Source organism: Tachysurus fulvidraco, chromosome 14, assembly GCF_022655615.1.
Source record: "Tachysurus fulvidraco isolate hzauxx_2018 chromosome 14, HZAU_PFXX_2.0, whole genome shotgun sequence".
NCBI lineage: Eukaryota > Metazoa > Chordata > Actinopteri > Siluriformes > Bagridae > Tachysurus > Tachysurus fulvidraco.
Genome location: NC_062531.1, coordinates 440,351 through 457,850, shown reverse-complemented (window position 1 = coordinate 457,850; position 17,500 = coordinate 440,351). Strand labels below are relative to the sequence as shown.

Genomic DNA, 17,500 nt, shown 5'->3' with positions numbered 1-17,500 from the left:
GTGTGTGTGTGTGTGTGACCTCTGCAAAGCTGCTTTCCTGTTCTTTGTGCTCTCAGCAGCAGGAAATGTCTCTGAGTCGGACAGAGTACCCGAACGTCCTGCACAGGAAGAAATCTAATACAAACTGTTTATCTTATTTTTGTGTGTGTGTGTGTGTGTGTGTGTGTGTGTGTGTGTGTGTGTGTGTGTGTGTGTTGGTTATCATTCTTCTTGTATGGTATCTCTGGGCTGAATATGTTCAATGTCTCTTAACCTCAAACCTGCTGAGACGTGGATTTAATCATTCTGTGGTCAAAAGAGTCAAACTGAATCATCTGTACAGTAAAAACAGTTTGTTTCGTGATGCGACTCAGTGAAGTGAAGTGAAAATAACTGCTTAATGAATCAAATCTAATATTAATAAAAATAAAACACAATTTGTGTTGTGTGAGTGTGTGTATTCACAGCTGAAGTGTGTGTTTTATGTGTCTCAGTGTGTACCCAGAGATCACGTCCAGCTCTCAGAGACAGGAGTATAAGAGGGAGTTTGATTCAGATCTGCGTTCGTACAAACAACTGTGTGCTGAAATCGACGACATCAACGACGAGCTGAACAAACTGAGCCGAGAGCTCGACACGCTGAGCGAAGGGACGAGTAAATACCAGGTCAGTAACCAGTTCAACAATAAACACTGGAAGCTTTACAGCAGATCTTTTTTTTTCCCTTGGATTTTGTTTTTCACTTTTCAGCTTCATTAATGTAAAAGTACGGTATGATAATCATCACTGTAGGAGAAGGAGGTCAGTGTTACCGTGACGACCTTGCTGTAAACAGAACATGTACCTTACACATGGGGGTTGGGGGGGCTGTGTATAATGGGGCGGGGCTTTTTATTATTGTTATTATTATTATTATTATTATTATTTTTGTTATTATTATTATTTTTGTTATTATTATTATTATTATTATTATTATTATTATTATTATTATTATTATTACCAGGGTTCTGTTGATTTATTAACTGATCATCACATATGTTTGTTATTTTCCAGGCTGTTGCAGAGGAATTTAATCGTCTGAAAGACGTGAAACGGGTGAGAGATTATTACAGCTTCATAACACTTCTCTTTCCTTTTGTTTAGTCCTTTATTTCTTTATTATCCAGTTTTTTCACTGTTTACAGTCAGATCTTTCTCATAATCATTAGTCATTAGTTTGGGTTAGGGTTTACACACACACACACACACACACACACACACACACACACACACACACTCAGGTGTGTAAAGGAGCGACAACTCCATCATTCTGTTCTGTGTTTTATTCCTTTTATTATTTTAGTTTGTGTTTGTTAAAAGTTGTGTATCTGGTTATAATGACATCCTGGTGAGATGTTGGCTGGATGCTGTGAACTGGTGTGATGTGCTAGTGTAGTAAATACGTCGCTAACGGCGACGGCTGTGTTTCAGATGCCGGATTATCAGGAGAAAAAGCAGCGCTGCCGTCACCTACGTCAGAAACTGTTCCACATCAAACGCATGGTGAAGGAATACGACAGAGCTCAGTCCTAAATCTCCAGCTGAACTTTAACCTAACAAACCCTCTGTGTGTGTGTGTGTGTGTGTGTGTGTGTGTGTGTGTGTGTGTGTGTGTGTGTGTGTGTGTGTGTGTGTGTGTGTGTGTGTGGAGCTCAGGTCTGCAGACCTGCCAACCTTCACGCATTTTGTGTAGCAGATACGCATTCAGACATCAAAGTACACTGCTACGATTTGTCACTTTAAAATACACATTGTAAAGAAACATTGATGCCTTTGAGTCCAACTGTCTGCATTAGTGCACCAGGCAATGTGCCTATGTGTGTAACCGCATTGGGCAGCAACCTGGGACAATAATAACTCGACCAATCAGAGCGCCAGTTTAAAACTCTTCAACGCTACAAGCGGAGAGCCGTCAAAACGGATGTGGTTTCCATCTGTCTCTGTCCGTCTTCAGTTCTTCTTACAGTGACTGTTTTTTACAAGTGATGACTTAACGTTTCAAAGGTAAACGGCCAGAATTGTGAATTTCATCCATTTTAATAATCCTGCTGAACCACAGGCGTCGTTAGACTCCTTTACTGGGGCACGTGCCCAAGTGTCCGGTGTTGTGCCTCAAGTTTAACTTTTACACACAGATCAAGTTTTACTTTATTTACCAGTATTTATATAGGAAACGTAAGTCATGCCTGTAAACGCATCGCCGTCGTACTTTAACGGAAAAGACAAACCGACACGAGCACGCAGACGTCAATATCCGCGAGCGTCTGTGTCCCTTTTATAGCACGCAGTCATGCTATAACATGACGAAACTAATGTCATTTTTTAAATATCGATCATATTCTGACTCGAGTGTTACTGCCTCCTGTAGGTCACATCTGATGGACATCATATTTGTTTGTGAAAAGCAGGGAAATAGAAGCAGAAAGTAGAAATGATGAGGGAGGTGTTATTATATGATCAGCCAGTCAGAACCATAGTGAAGTCTAGAGTCCTGCATTATTACTGAGAACATTAACACATGTGTGTGATGTCAGATATGAAGTTACTGTTTAGTTCATTAGATCTAACTTATGCCAATACATAAAGAGTTGTTAAAGTAGTTTTTATATGTTGCCTTTTCAATAAGAGAGTTCTTCATGGTCTACTTGTATGTAGAATAACTAGATATGGTGGTGAGTGAGAACTATGTGCTAAGTAATAAGTGGTGATGAGTGAGCATGTGAACTTAATCAACACTGACCAGCAAATGTGCCTGACCTCGCGCCGCGTCGCTAAAGCTGCTACTCAAACATGTTTCCAAGGTTGGCAGGTCTGGTGTGAGTGTGTGTGAGTGTGTGTGAGTGTGTGTGAGTGTGTGTGTGTGTGTGTGTGTGTGTGTGTGTGTGTGTGTGTGTGTGTGTGTGTGTAGCTCAGGTCTGTGAGGACTTCCTAGTGTGTGTAAGTGTAAAGGTGTGGCTCAGTGTGATAAGACCAGTGTGAATCATGCTGCATTTTGTAAGCTATATAGATAATTGTACTTTAGGTGATAAAAAGGGTGTGTGTGTGTGTGTGTGTGTGTGTGTGTGTGTGTGTGTGTGTGTGTGTGTGTGTGTGTGTGTGTGTGTGTTCAGGGCAGGTATGTGTGCTTATGATCAGCTATATTGCATAACATTGTTAGAGGAAAATAATAAACACAAAGACTCCATATCACCACATCGCTCAGTAATTTACTGTAACTGACACACACACACACACCTGACACACACAGACACACACACTGACACACACACACACACACTGACAAACACAGACACACACACACCTGACACACACAGACACACACACACAGAGACACACACTCACATACAGACACACACAGATAGACACACACATACAGATAAACACACATACAGACACACACACATACAGATAAACACACACATACACACACACACACACAGAGACATGCACTCACATACAGACACACATACAGACACACATATACAGATAGACACAGACAGTGTTTGAGTGCTAGAACTGTTCCTGGATGAAGTAAATGATGAAGGTGTGTAAATGATGAAGTTGTGTAAATGATCCACTCCATGATTTAATCTGTGTTTAAACTTGCTTCCTGACGTGTGTGTGTTCATTATCGTGTAGTTAATATTCAGGCCGTTTTGTTTGTTTGTTTTTTTGGTGCTGAATTCTTTTGTTTAGTGTTTTTTTTGTTTAATGTTCTAATCTCCTTTTTTTTTTTTTTAGTTTTTTATTGTATTTTTCATTTTCTTGTATTTAGCCACTGAACCCAAAACCTCTGAGTCTGAGACGCTGTAAGAGGAAACATACAAAGAGTTTTAATTACCTTATTGTTTAACTAAGTCTTTTTTCAGTTTTGTGTGTATTTTATTGTATTTAATTTCATCTTGTAAATTTCACAACATCAAATTTTATATAAAGTTTTGGGTTTTGGTTTTTTTTCGGAGCCTCTCACTGTGATCTTAAGTAATTATAGAAAAAAAATCTCCACTATATAATTGTGACATTAAACACACCGTACTGAATTATTCTTCAATCAGAAGCTTGTATTTCACACTCCTGACTCCACAGTAAGGCCTGAGATTCTACACTATTTGTTTTTCGTTTGTTTTTCTGAACAAATGTGCCACTGTGCAGCTCTGTGTAAGTACGTGCTGTTACATCATCAATATAGATGAAATCTGTGTGATATGAAGAGATCAGATTAATTATCGTCGTCGTCGTCGCCTCGTCACTGCCCTGTGTTTCTGATGATTAATTATGATGCCAGATCAGACGCATGTTTACTTTCCTCTTAGATTTCTGGGTTTATTTCTGTATATTTTTATTTTTCTACAAAATAATAATGATTCATCATAAAATGCTCAGTTTGTGTTTAGTTTTTCCTTTTTTTCTTCATAATGACGTGTTTAAAGAAAATGATTTTTGCTGAATAAACTGAGTTTGTATTAATGTTTGTTCAGTGATAATTGTGCACTAGTTACTGATACTTAATAATTCTGTATTATTTATACAGTGATGCTGAATAATCGTGTTTATATAAGAACTGATTATTAAATGTCATTTCTGATAAATTCAGCTCTACAGTGAGACCTGCTGCTGTCTCTGAGTGACACAAAACATGGGAAGAAATGTACATCATATTAATATTTATCTCTTTAGGTGGGTCGCAGTCGCATAAAGTTCAAAACCACCGAATTGCACTTGTTAAACTTTGTCTAATGTAGTCAGATCAGATCTTGTTGTCTTGTCGCCATCTAGCGGCGTCCATCTGCACTGCAGCTTGTGTTTCGGCTCCATGCGGAATATGACGGAAAAACCCGAGTTAAAGTGATCGATTATATTTAATAACATCCGGAATAAATTACTTCAAATTTAGCTTTTAATTGCACCGAAATGTAACCGTGAGAAAGCACGATAAGAAATATTACTATGTACCCTGACGCAATGACGTCATCACTCCAGAAATGCGATGTTAATGAACTGATTTAAATTTTAATCGTATGCTTTCATTTTAATTACGCTGTTTTTATATTTATAATCAAAGGATTAAATAAACACACCTTTATCACTCACCTTCATCACACACATTCACCTTCATCACACATATTCACCTTCATCACACACTCAGCTTTATCACACACCTTCATCACACACACTCACCTTCATCACACACACTCACCTTCATCACACACCTTCGTCACTCACCTTCATCACACACCTTCATCACACACACTCACCTTCATCACACACCTTCGTCACTCACCTTCATCACACACCTTCATCACACACACTCACCTTCATCAGTCACCTTCATCACACACCTTCATCACACAAAAACAAGTTTAGGTTTTTTAATTTGTTTTAGTTTTTGTGTTAATGAATGTGAAGTCAGTGTTTATTATTAAACCCAAACAGAGTGAAGGTTAAATCTGTAGAGGATTACAGTGTGACCCAAGTCATGCAGCTTAATCAGTTCACACTCACACACACTCACACACACTCACACACACTCACACACACACACACACACACACACACACACACACACACACACACACACACACACACACACACACACACACACATACATATTCTGAACATCCTCCATGTGCACCACTGCAGCTGTCTTTAAAGTCTTTGCCCTGTGATGGGTTGGCACTCCGTCCAGGGTGTATCCTATGGGGTCAGAATTGTTTCGTTATTCTGAATAAATACACTATGATCTATATAAAGATTATAAAGAAGAAGAATATAAAGAGTTTTCTAAAGAAGAATATAAAGAGTTTCACAAATATTTTTTAAATCAACAAATGCACAATAAGCAAACCGTAAATATATGTTACAAATTTTACAAAAAGAAATGAAATTCACAAATAAATAAAATGGGATTTGCAAATAAAAAAATATGTATAAATATATATTTAATTGTATTTATTAGTGAATCGCGTTCTGTGCATTTGTGGATTTGAAACATTTCTAACGTCAAGACGTGCACAAGAATCCACAAATAGGTGACTCCGCCCACCGTCTACTCCAGCCAATCGGACAACCGTCTCGTGGCGCTGACCAATCGTGGCACGGTCTACCTCCAACCAATCACGTTCTGATTTACTCGCTCTATCACAGTGTAATATGTAGGCTACTGCAAAATACGATTAAAAAACCATTAGTCGCAGATTCAAGCCCAGTCTGGTAACCCTGTATGGACTGTAGTCAGCACTAAGGGTTAGTTCAGTTCTGCTTTCTGTGGAAACGATTTCAGCAACATCAATGGGTCCAGTGGTGGTGTGAAGAGAGTAAATCAGAACGTGATTGGTTGTGGTGTGTTGCTGATTTAGCGGTGTTCAGTACTTTACTACTTTATTTAGGCACAAATTCAGAGTTGGTTGTCATTGCACTGTGTTAAAGAGTGAATAACGGTCACTCTAACGGGCCGACGGTCGACTGTGAATGACGTCACATCCAGACACAAACACGGCACATAATATAATCAGGTTTATGTGCAGACTTTGAAACACAAATGTAAAAGAGTTTGTGATCACATGTGAGTTTTGTCAGGATCTGTACGTGATGCCAGAGGAAGTGAAACAGCAAATGGGGAATTGATATCGAGATTAAAATACAGCAGGGTCGTAACTCGAAAGACAGGAAATTCAATTGCACATGAATTTTGCTTTTCCATTTGAAATTTGTCACATTGTTCCTTTAAGTAAACGGAAATGCAAACGGTTTGTGTTTTAATGATGTCACGGTTTTTACAGCAACAAATAGGAAACGCAATTGTGATATAATTTTCAATTCCTTTTTAATTTTGTCCACAAAATCACTCCATAATCACCTTTAAAACGTTTGTGTTGAAGTTGTGATTGATCAGTGGAGTGTTTTGCTGACCCCCAGTGGACAATGTTACTACTGCAGTGGTGTGTTGGTTGTAAATGTCATTTTCACCAAAATATTCCTTTATAACGAAAATAATTAAATCTGCATTCATTATTCACAACATCTCTAATTCACAGAATTGTTATTACACACAAAGAAATACTTCATTTTGCACTTTTGACAAAAAATAAACACAAAATATAAAGTCTTCCCCTCCTTGAACCGCCACCTTATTGTGGTGGAGGTGTTTGCGTGCCTGAATGATCCTAGGAGCTATGTTGTCTGGGGCTTTCTGCCCCTGGTGAGGTCTCCCAGGGCAAACAGGTCCTAGGTGACAGGCCAGACAAAGAGCGGCTCAAAAACCTCTTATGAAGAAAATTAAAGCAAGGTCCGTGACTGTATGGTGCAACCGGGGCCCCACCCTGGAGCCAGGCCTGGGGTTGGGGCTCGCATGCGAGCGCCTGGTGGCCGGGTCTTACCCCACGGGGCCCGGCCGAGCTCAGCCCAAAGGAGCAACGTGGGGCCGATCTCCTATTGGCCCACCACCAGCAGGAGAAACCGTAAGGGGCTGGTGCAATGTGGATTGGGTGGCAGTCGAAGGCGGGAGCCTCAGCGACCCAATCTCTGGACACAAAATCTGACTCTAGGGACAAGCCATGTCACCTCGCTGAGGGGAAGGAGCCTGAGCTGGTGCGGGAGGTTGAGAGATACCGACTAGAGATAGTTGGGCTCACCTCCACGCACAGCTTGGGCTCTGGAACCCAACTCCTCGAGAGAGGCTGGACTCTCTACTACTCTGGAGTTGCCCGCGGTGAGAGGCAGCGGGCTGGTGTGGGCTCATAGCCCCCCCAGCTCAGCAGCCATGTGTTGAAGGTGAACAAGAGGGTCGTTTCCCTGCGCTTTCAGGTCGGGGAGAGGTCTCTCACTGTTATTTGTGCTTATGGGCCAAATGGCAGTGTAGAGTACCCGACCTTCTTGGCGTCTGTAAGAAATAAAAATGTGTAGTGTAAAAATAAGACGACGATGTTGAAGATCTTAATAAAGACAAGAAGTTTATTCCAGCATAGCAGTGACAAAATACATGAGGTACTTTGGGTCCGTCGGAGTCGGTAAGAACCCCGAGCAAGTTCTTATATACAGTAGGTAGCTACATGCTAAGGCTAAATTTTTTCTGTGTTAATGATAAAATAACGTTATGTACTTTCTCCATCACAACCTCCGTTTATACAGATTACACGGAGCCGCACGTACACGTTTTATTCGCCGCGTTTGGGTGTTAATGTAGGTTCACAAAGCCATGAGCATTAACAGTAAAGTAACATCCGCCATCGTTGTTGTGTTTGTGTTTGTCGCTGCTGCGCTAACATTGCTGTGTAACGTGACACGTAAACAGTGACGTCACACTCGGCTCTGTGATGCTCTCTAGCCGGTGGAAAGGCAAACCGGTTCTTAGAAGGTTCACCAGTGGAACCAACTTTGAACCAGCACTAGCGCTAGCTCTGAACCAGCACCCGGTACTTTTTGGTGGAAAAGAGACCTTATACATTCCTGACACTGTTCATCTGGGTCTGGAGATCATGCTGTAAAGTTCACCAAGACCCGAACCTGGATCCATTGTAGATAAGCACTTTGGGACAGCTTTGGGCACTGCTGTACCTTTAATGCTGTCACGAGAGCTGCCTTCCTAGTCCATCCCCACATCTATTTCTTTTTGACCTGAAAAACAGTTGAAAACATAATGCCCCCCCCCCTTTTAAACACAGCACGCAAAAAACATTACAAACACATACAACAGAAACTTGCCTATTTACACGGCCCTGATGACTGCCATCAGTTTTTTATGATATTAATGGACCTATGTGGAATGATCTCTTACCAGGTTGACAGTTTTGTGACGTGAATCTCTGCATGTTCTCTCCCGGTGAGCAGAACATGGGACCTCATTGTGGTAATTCTTTACCACACCGTCATCACTACTGTCAAATTTGTGATGGTGCACGTTCTGACCAGAATGTATTTTGTTTTTCTGACTTTGCCAAATTTGTTGAGTAGTTTGGTGAAAAACACCAGACAAGGAGTTACAGAGATGTTTGAGCTCCGTCCTCAGTCTGTTTACTGTAACTGGTGTAAATCTGTTTTGGGGCCTGGACTCTTAAGGGAAAATTTGCATTCCCTTGAAATATGTCTCTATTTGCCACATGAATAACACACCAGGGGGTTATCAGGGTTACGAGGGGGTAGTCTTTCCTTTCTATCTGCAGTAGTGTAGGTCTCATTTTTCCAGGAAACCTTATTGGCTCTATTCTTAATGAGATTTTTAACACCTACTGTAAACAGGATGGGACTCTTTGTCTTAGCATTGTTGTTGAAAAACTGTGTGATTGTAGTAATGATGTCGTTATAATCAGAGAGATGGGTTACAAACATCGAGTGAGTGAGTCACGTTTGTTAATCAAAGCAGATTTAAAACTGACATCATTCGGTGTGATATCAGGATTGCCACTGAAAGTTTTAAATGTCTCCAATAATCGCTGTGAGAATGCCCTGGGGTGCTCCCTGTCCTCATGTGTACATCAGATATCTTACCCCAGTCACCTGACATTACACCTAGGACTTCAAGCAGTGCTTGTTTCCTCTCTAACTTATCGGCAGTTCTAGTTTTGACTTTCACACACACACATCACCATCTGTGGATTAGTAAATGTCAGCATATAGCTCGAAAACCTTTAGAAAGTCTAATGGATCTTGTTTGGCAGGATCAAATTTACCGATACTTTTAATCACAGCTTCTAGCTCATTGGGATTAAACCCTCTGACCACAGTAGAGGTCATTGGTTCCTCCGCTTCTTCATTAGCACACATAGTCGTAGTCAAGTGAACTGGAGCCATGGGGGACTTAACTGTACAGTCAGAGTATTGACTCCTGACTGACTGAGAATCTCTGTCTGAGTTCTCATCACTGTCTAACATGTCAGGAACCTGATTACTCCACATACCACATACAGATGTCTTACTGCTGCTAGTTTCAGTTGTGCCATTTTTATCAGGAACTGACAAGCAGACTTTGCTTCCTCTAAATCTTTGAACTATGTTTCCACAGATGGAAACCAGTGACTGTGAACATTGCCGCCTCTCTACCGGATGAGCTAAATAACTTTGGGAATGAGCCCCAGGATCCTCAGCACATTCTACACCTGCACTATAGAGATTGTCCTGATGGGCTGCATCACCGCCTGGTTTGGAAACAGCACCGCTGGCAACCGTAAAACCCTGAAAAGGGTGGTGCGAACTGCCAGCCACATTGTTGGAGGTGAGCTTCCCTCCCTCCAGGACATATACACCAGGCAGTGTATAAGGAAAGCTCGGAGGATCACTAATGACCCCAGCCACCCATTCCACAGACTGCTCTCTCTGCTCCCCTCAGGAAGACGTCTCCGCAGCATCCGATCCCACACCAGTCGACTGAGGGAGAGATTTTTCCCTCAGGCCATCAGACTAATTAACAGCCATAACTAACACAGCATACTTCTACAATATTCAACAGTTCAACACTGGACTATAGACACACACACACACACACACACACACACACACACACACATGCACACTGCATTCGTACTGCATCAATACACACTGGACTATACAAACACACACACACACTGCATTTAATTTAAAATAACAATCTATCTGACAATAAGCTATCGGTACCACAGGACATTTCTGTATCTGTACAGTCTGTTGCACTTTACATGATACATATATATATTGCATGTATATAATATTTATACTTATATATATTATTTATATTTATACTTATACATATATGTATGGTTATATATATGTCTAGTACTACACTGTGTGTACTGACTGTGTATGAGCACATTGCATCCTTTCCACATTTTCCGCATTTGCACATTTTTTTTAACCTGTTTGTAAATTGTTCTGTTTATGTTTCTTACTACTGTATGTAAATGGTTGTGTAATGTCTGGAGCTCGCTCCCAAGGTACATGTGCTGTAGTGATGTGACAATAAAGGTGACATGACAGATGAACTAAACATGCTGTTGTTAGTTTTAAAGCATGCAATCTCACTCTGCATCCTAATCTGTTCTTCTTTCCACATCATCTCACTAGTCTGGTGATCACTTTTAGATATTATCCCATCATCTAGTCGAGATTGCAGTTGCTCGTTTTCAGCCTTCAATGCATTTAAAGCCTTTCTAGTGACTTTGTACGATGCAAGAACTGCTTGTAGTGCATTGGCAATCTGTCCTTTTTGTTGCATTTTAGGGTCATTTTCAAACTTAAATAGCCCTCATACTCATACGGTTTATCCACCATGTTCTCTATTCCATCAAACATTCCCTGAGAACCGTGTTTAGCGATGTACTTAATCAGCTGTTCCATTTTTACAAACTCACAGCTTTCCTAAAATCTGAGTCTTTAAACTTTACACAGTTTCTGTGACTATAAGCTGTCTAGTTAACCGTTAGTCTATTTATTTACAGCTCCAGTATTCAGACGCAAATGGGGAAAAAAAACACAATACATCTCAAAAGTCTCACTGCTTCAGACACAGACACACTCTGTCTGGCCTCGAGGTCAACTACAGTAACACTTAACACTCACAAACACTCACAACTATCAAACACTCACAAACAGTCACAACTATCAAACAGTCACAAACACTCACACACACTCACAAACAGTCTCAAGCAGTCACAAACACTCACAAACACTTTAAAATGTAACACAGTCACAGTACGTCGGACAAAACCACAGTACGTCGGGTTTCTTTGCATTAAAGCCTAACCGTTTACTTCACCACAGCACATGGACTTAACCGTACGTTTATAACACTGTGACAGTCAGACAACACCACACTACCTTGGGTTATTGCTTTACACCCTACAGAGCCGTGGTGCGTCGGGATCTTTACACTGTCACTGTTTCACTTACTTTAGAAACACTTTTAGCTGTAATTCTACTGCCACACTGCGTCGGGCTGATTCAGTTACTTAACAGAATCTTAACAGAATTATAACAAACACACAAGTTTAAGTTACTTTACAAACCGATCAGCTTAAGCACTTTGCTTCAGTTACTTTAGAAACGATTCACACACAACTCTGTCACCACACTGCGTTAGGGTTAATTCAGTTGAATCTTAAACAGAAATGTACAGAATAGGCTTAACAACTATAATAACTCCTGCTTATGATCAGTAAACTTTACTCTATGTTCTATTCTACACTAAAACATTTCTTTTCTAGGTTTTTTAAACAAAGGGGTTCCCTGAATTAAAAAAAACGCCCAACCACATGTGCTTTGTGAATCTGGAGAAGGCATTCGACTGTGTCCCTCGTGGTGACCTGTGGGGGGTGCTCTGGGAGTATGGGGTCCGGGGCCCTCTGCTAAGGGCTGTGCGGTCCCTATACGCCCGGAGCAGGAGTTTGGTTCACATTGCCGGCAGTAAGTCAGACTCGTTCCCAGTGCATGTTGGACTCCGGCAGGGCTGCCCTTTGTCACCGGTCATGTTCATTACTTATATGGACAGGATTTCTAGGCGCAGTCGGGGGCTGGAGGGAGTCCGGTTTGGGGACCACAGGATTTCATCTCTGCTTTTTGCAGATGATGTCCTTGTTGGCTTCTTCAAATCAGGACCTCCAGCGTGCACTGGGACGGTTTGCAGCCGAGTGTGAAGCGGCGGGGATGAGAATCAGCACCTCCAAGTCCGAGGCCATGGTTCTCAGTCGGAAAAGGGTGGCTTGTCCCCTTCAGGTTGGTGGAGAGCTCCTGCCTCAAGTGGAGGAGTTTAAGTATCTTGGGGTCCTGTTCACCGAGTGAGGAAAGGATGGAGCGGGAGATCGACAGGTGGATCGGTGTATCTTCTGCAGTGATGTGGTCGATATACCGATCTGTTGTGGTGAAGAAAGAGCTGAGCGGCAAGGTGAAGCTCTCTATTTACCAGTCGATCTACGTTCCTACCCTCACCTATGGTCATGAGCTTTGGGTCACGACCGAAAGGACGAGATCGGCGGCCGAAATGAGTTTCCTCTGTAGGTCGGCTGGGCGCTCCCTTAGAGATAGGGTGAGGAGCTCAGTCACTTGGGAGGAGCTCAGAGTAGAGTCGCTGCTCCTCCACATCGAGAGAAGTCAGCTGAGGTGGCTCGGGCATCTGTTCCGGATGCCTCCTGGACGCCTCCATGGGGAGGTGTTCCGGGCATGTCCAACCGGGAGGAGGCCCCGGGGAAGACCTAGGACACGCTGGAGGGTCTATGTCTCTCGGCTGGCCTGGGAACGCCTCGGTATTCCCCCGGAAGAGCTGGAGGAAGTGTCTGGGGAGAGGGAAGTCTGGGTGTCCCTGCTTAGACTGCTGCCCCCTCGTCCTGGCCCCAGATAAGCGGTAGAAGATATCCAATGGATGGATGGATATAAAGTCTTTGCTTTGTGTCGATTAATTGTTTATGGCATTTACATGGTTTAATTTAATAAATACACAACATTAAAAATAAAAAGTACTCCACATTATAAAAAAAGTTTTATTATGGCTCAGTTTTAGAAAACCTGTCACTATCAATTTAAATTGTCCAAAATTTAAAAGTAAAATACAAAATAATATTTTAACACACACACACACACACACACACACACACACACACACACACACACACACACACACTACAGATGATATAGTTTTTAAACACACACAATTACTAATAAGCCATTATACACACATGCCCCAAATTTACAATAGAACTTAGATAAATAATGAACATTTTCTATCTACAGTCTACATTATTGACATCCAGCTTCTGTATATTTTACACATTTATAAAGTTTTAGTGTTTCTTTGCTTTCTCTCTCATCTTCCTGTGATACTCGGTGATCTTCCGCTCAAAAAAACCTGCAGGACAGAAAAAGAACTATTAGATATAATACTGAATAAAAGAGTAATAATCTCATTTAAAAGGGCAAAGTCTGATCACACAGTGGGCGTGTCTGATCACACAGTGGGCGTGTCTGATAACACAGTATGATTACACAGTGGGTGTGTCTGATTACACAGTGGGTGTGTCTGATCACACAGTGGGTGTGTCTGATCACACAGTGGGTGTGTCTGATCACACAGTGGGCGTGTCTGATAACACAGTATGATTACACAGTGGGTGTGTCTGATCACACAGTGGGTGTGTCTGATCACACAGTGGGCGTGTCTGATAACACAGTATGATTACACAGTGGGTGTGTCTGATTACACAGTGGGTGTGTCTGATCACACAGTGGGTGTGTCTGATCACACAGTATGATTACACAGTGGGCGTGTCTGATCACACAGTGGGCGTGTCTGATCACATAGTGGGTGTGTCTGATCACACAGTATGATTACACAGTGGGCATGTCTGACCACACTGTGGGCGTGTCTGACCACACAGTATGATTACACAGTGGGTGTGTCTGATTACATAGTATGATTACACAGTGGGCGTGTCTGATCACACAGTGGGCGTGTCTGATCACATAGTGGGCATGTCTGACCACACAGTGGGTGTGTCTGATTACACAGTATGATTACACAGTGGGTGTGTCTGATCACACAGTGGGTGTGTCTGATCACACAGTATGATTACACAGTGGGCGTGTCTGATCACATAGTATGATTACACAGTGGGCGTGTCTGATCACACAGTGGGCGTGTCTGATCACATAGTGGGCGTGTCTGACCACACAGTGGGTGTGTCTGATCACACAGTGGGTGTGTCTGATCACACAGTATGATTACACAGTGGGCATGTCTGATCACACAGTATGATTACACAGTGGGCATGTCTGATCACACAGTATGATTACACAGTGGGTGTGTCTGATCACACAGTATGATTACACAGTGGGTGTGTCTGATCACACAGTATGATTACACAGTGGGCGTGTCTGATCACACAGTGGGTGTGTCTGATCACACAGTATGATTACACAGTGGGCGTGTATGATCACACAGTATGATTACACAGTGGGTGTGTCTGATTACACAGTATGATTACACAGTGGGTGTGTCTGATCACACAGTATGATTACACAGTGGGTGTGTCTGATCACACAGTATGATTACACAGTGGGCGTGTCTGATCACACAGTGGGTGTGTCTGATCACACAGTATGATTACACAGTGGGCGTGTATGATCACACAGTATGATTACACAGTGGGTGTGTCTGATTACACAGTATGATTACACAGTGGGTGTGTCTGATCACACAGTATGATTACACAGTGGGTGTGTCTGATCACACAGTATGATTACACAGTGGGTGTGTCTGATCACACAGTATGATTACACAGTGGGCGTGTCTGATCACACAGTGGGTGTGTCTGATCACACAGTATGATTACACAGTGGGCGTGTCTGATCACACAGTGGGTGTGTCTGATCACACAGTATGATTACACAGTGGGCGTGTCTGATCACACAGTATGATTACACAGTGGGCATGTCTGATCACACAGTGGGTGTGTCTGATCACACAGTATGATTACACAGTGGGCGTGTCTGATCACACAGTGGGCGTGTCTGATCACATAGTATGATTACACAGTGGGCGTGTCTGATCACACAGTGGGCGTGTCTGATCACACAGTGGGCGTGTCTGATCACACAGTGGGCGTGTCTGATCACACAGTGGGCGTGTATAAACACAGTGGGCGTGTCTGATCACACAGTGGGCGTGTCTGATCACACGGTATCTCACCTGTTTGGGAGGTGGGTCTCTGCTCCACTTCCTGGATAAACAGGTCAAACATCTGTGTCTGAACAAACTTCTTTACAAAATGTCGAATGCTTTTGGACTCGATGGCTTTACAGAAGCTCCTCTTCTGGAAGTGCGCTGTGGCGTCTGCACCGTTCCTCACCATGTGTTTGGAAAAATGGCCAACGGTTTTGATGAAAAACGGCAGGAAAGCTTCAGGGACGATGCAGTTCAGTTCCTCCAGACCTGAGAGCACAGACACATTACACTGAGTTATGTAATGCTAGTTAACCTCACTGAGGTCACGATCACCACTTCACTGAAGTAACCAACGCTGCTGAACTTCACAAAGTTTTATTATAAACATCAACAAAAATAAATTAGTGACACTGAAAGACCAGGAGTGATCACATGTGTGTGGTGTGTGTGTATGGGTGTGTCTTTGTGTGTGTTTGTGTGCCTGTGTGTGTATGTGTGTATGTGCTGTACATGCATATGTGTGTGTGTGTGTCTGTGTGGTGTGCATGTGTGTGCCTGTGTGTAGTGTGTATATATGTGTGTGTTTGTGTGTGTAATGTGCGTGCATGTGTGTCTGTGTGCGTGTGTGTGTATGTGTGAGTTGTGTGCATATGTGTGTGTCTGTGTATGTGGTGTGCATGTGTGTCCCTGTGTGTAGTGTGTATATATGTGTGTGTTTGTGTGTGTAATGTGCGTGCATGTGTGTCTGTGTGCGTGTGTGTGTATGTGTGAGTTGTGTGCATATGTGTGTGTCTGTGTATGTGGTGTGCGTATGTGTGTGTGTCTGTTTGTGTGTCTGTGTTTGTGGTGTGTGTGTGTGTGTGTGTGTGTGTGCGTGTTAGATGTGAGACATGAGAGATGTAAATGAGACTGACTGGATTTCTCGCTCCTGCTCCTCAGAGCCTGCAGGATTTCCTCCCTCAGTTTGTGAGGCAGAACCGAGTCTTCGTCTCCGATCTGTTACAAACAGAGAAAATCAGATCATCAAATGTGTGAGGAACTCAGTGTTGGAGTTATAATAACTGACAGAGGAACGGAGTAAACCTGTTATAATAACTGACAGAGGAAAGGAGTAAACATGTTATAATAACTGACAGAGGAAAGGAGTAAACCTGTTATAATAACTGACAGAGGAACGGAGTAAACCTGTTATAATAACTGACAGAGGAACGGAGTAAACCTGTTATAATAACTGACAGAGGAAAGGAGTAAACCTGTTATAATAACTGACAGAGGAAAGGAGTAAACATGTTATAATAACTGACAGAGGAAAGGAGTAAACATGTTATAATAACTGACAGAGGAAAGGAGTAAACATGTTATAATAACTGACAGAGGAACGGAGTAAACCTGTTATAATAACTGACAGAGGAAAGGAGTAAACATGTTATAATAACTGACAGAGGAAAGGAGTAAACCTGTTATAATAACTGACAGAGGAAAGGAGTAAACATATAATAACTGACAGAGGAACGGAGTAAACATGTTATAATAACTGACAGAGGAACGGAGTAAACGTGTTATAATAACTGACAGAGGAACGGAGTAAATGTGTTATAACGGAGTAAACATGTTATAATAACTGACAGAGGAACGGAGTAAACGTGTTATAATAACTGACAGAGGAACGGAGTAAACGTGTTATAATAACTGACAGAGGAACGGAGTAAATGTGTTATAATAACTGACAGAGGAAAGGAGTAAACATGTTATAATAACTGACAGAGGAACGGAGTAAACCTGTTATAATAACTGACAGAGGAACGGAGTAAACATGTTACAATAACTGACAGAGGAACGGAATAAACCTGTTATAATAACTGA

At 42.1% G+C, this 17,500-nt stretch overlaps 2 protein-coding genes across 5 annotated transcripts in view; one reads left to right on the top strand and one right to left on the bottom strand.

Annotated features, from left to right (window-relative positions):
* si:ch73-61d6.3 (occludin) overlaps window positions 1-10,412 on the top strand; it is a 26,033-nt gene extending 15,621 nt beyond the window's left edge. The window contains exons 6-8 of one of the 2 annotated variants that reach the window (XM_047800234.1): window positions 474-645; window positions 1,033-1,074; window positions 10,016-10,412. In XM_047800234.1, the coding sequence (XP_047656190.1) occupies window positions 474-645; window positions 1,033-1,074; window positions 10,016-10,060 (259 nt within the window). In that variant the 3' untranslated portion in view covers window positions 10,061-10,412. Of the gene's footprint in view, window positions 1-473; window positions 646-1,032; window positions 1,075-1,449; window positions 4,486-10,015 lie in introns of those variants that run through there. The other variant, XM_047800233.1, reaches the window with a different exon arrangement.
* Window positions 10,413-13,437: 3,025 nt separating this feature from the next.
* dennd2da (DENN/MADD domain containing 2Da) overlaps window positions 13,438-17,500 on the bottom strand; it is a 30,055-nt gene continuing 25,992 nt past the window's right edge. For all 3 annotated transcript variants that reach the window (XM_027155198.2, XM_027155199.2, XM_027155200.2), the window contains 3 exons: window positions 16,552-16,633; window positions 15,662-15,904; window positions 13,438-13,822 (listed from right to left, as the gene is read on the bottom strand). In XM_027155198.2, the coding sequence (XP_027010999.1) occupies window positions 13,758-13,822; window positions 15,662-15,904; window positions 16,552-16,633 (390 nt within the window). In that variant the 3' untranslated portion in view covers window positions 13,438-13,757. The remainder of the gene's footprint in view (window positions 13,823-15,661; window positions 15,905-16,551; window positions 16,634-17,500) is intronic.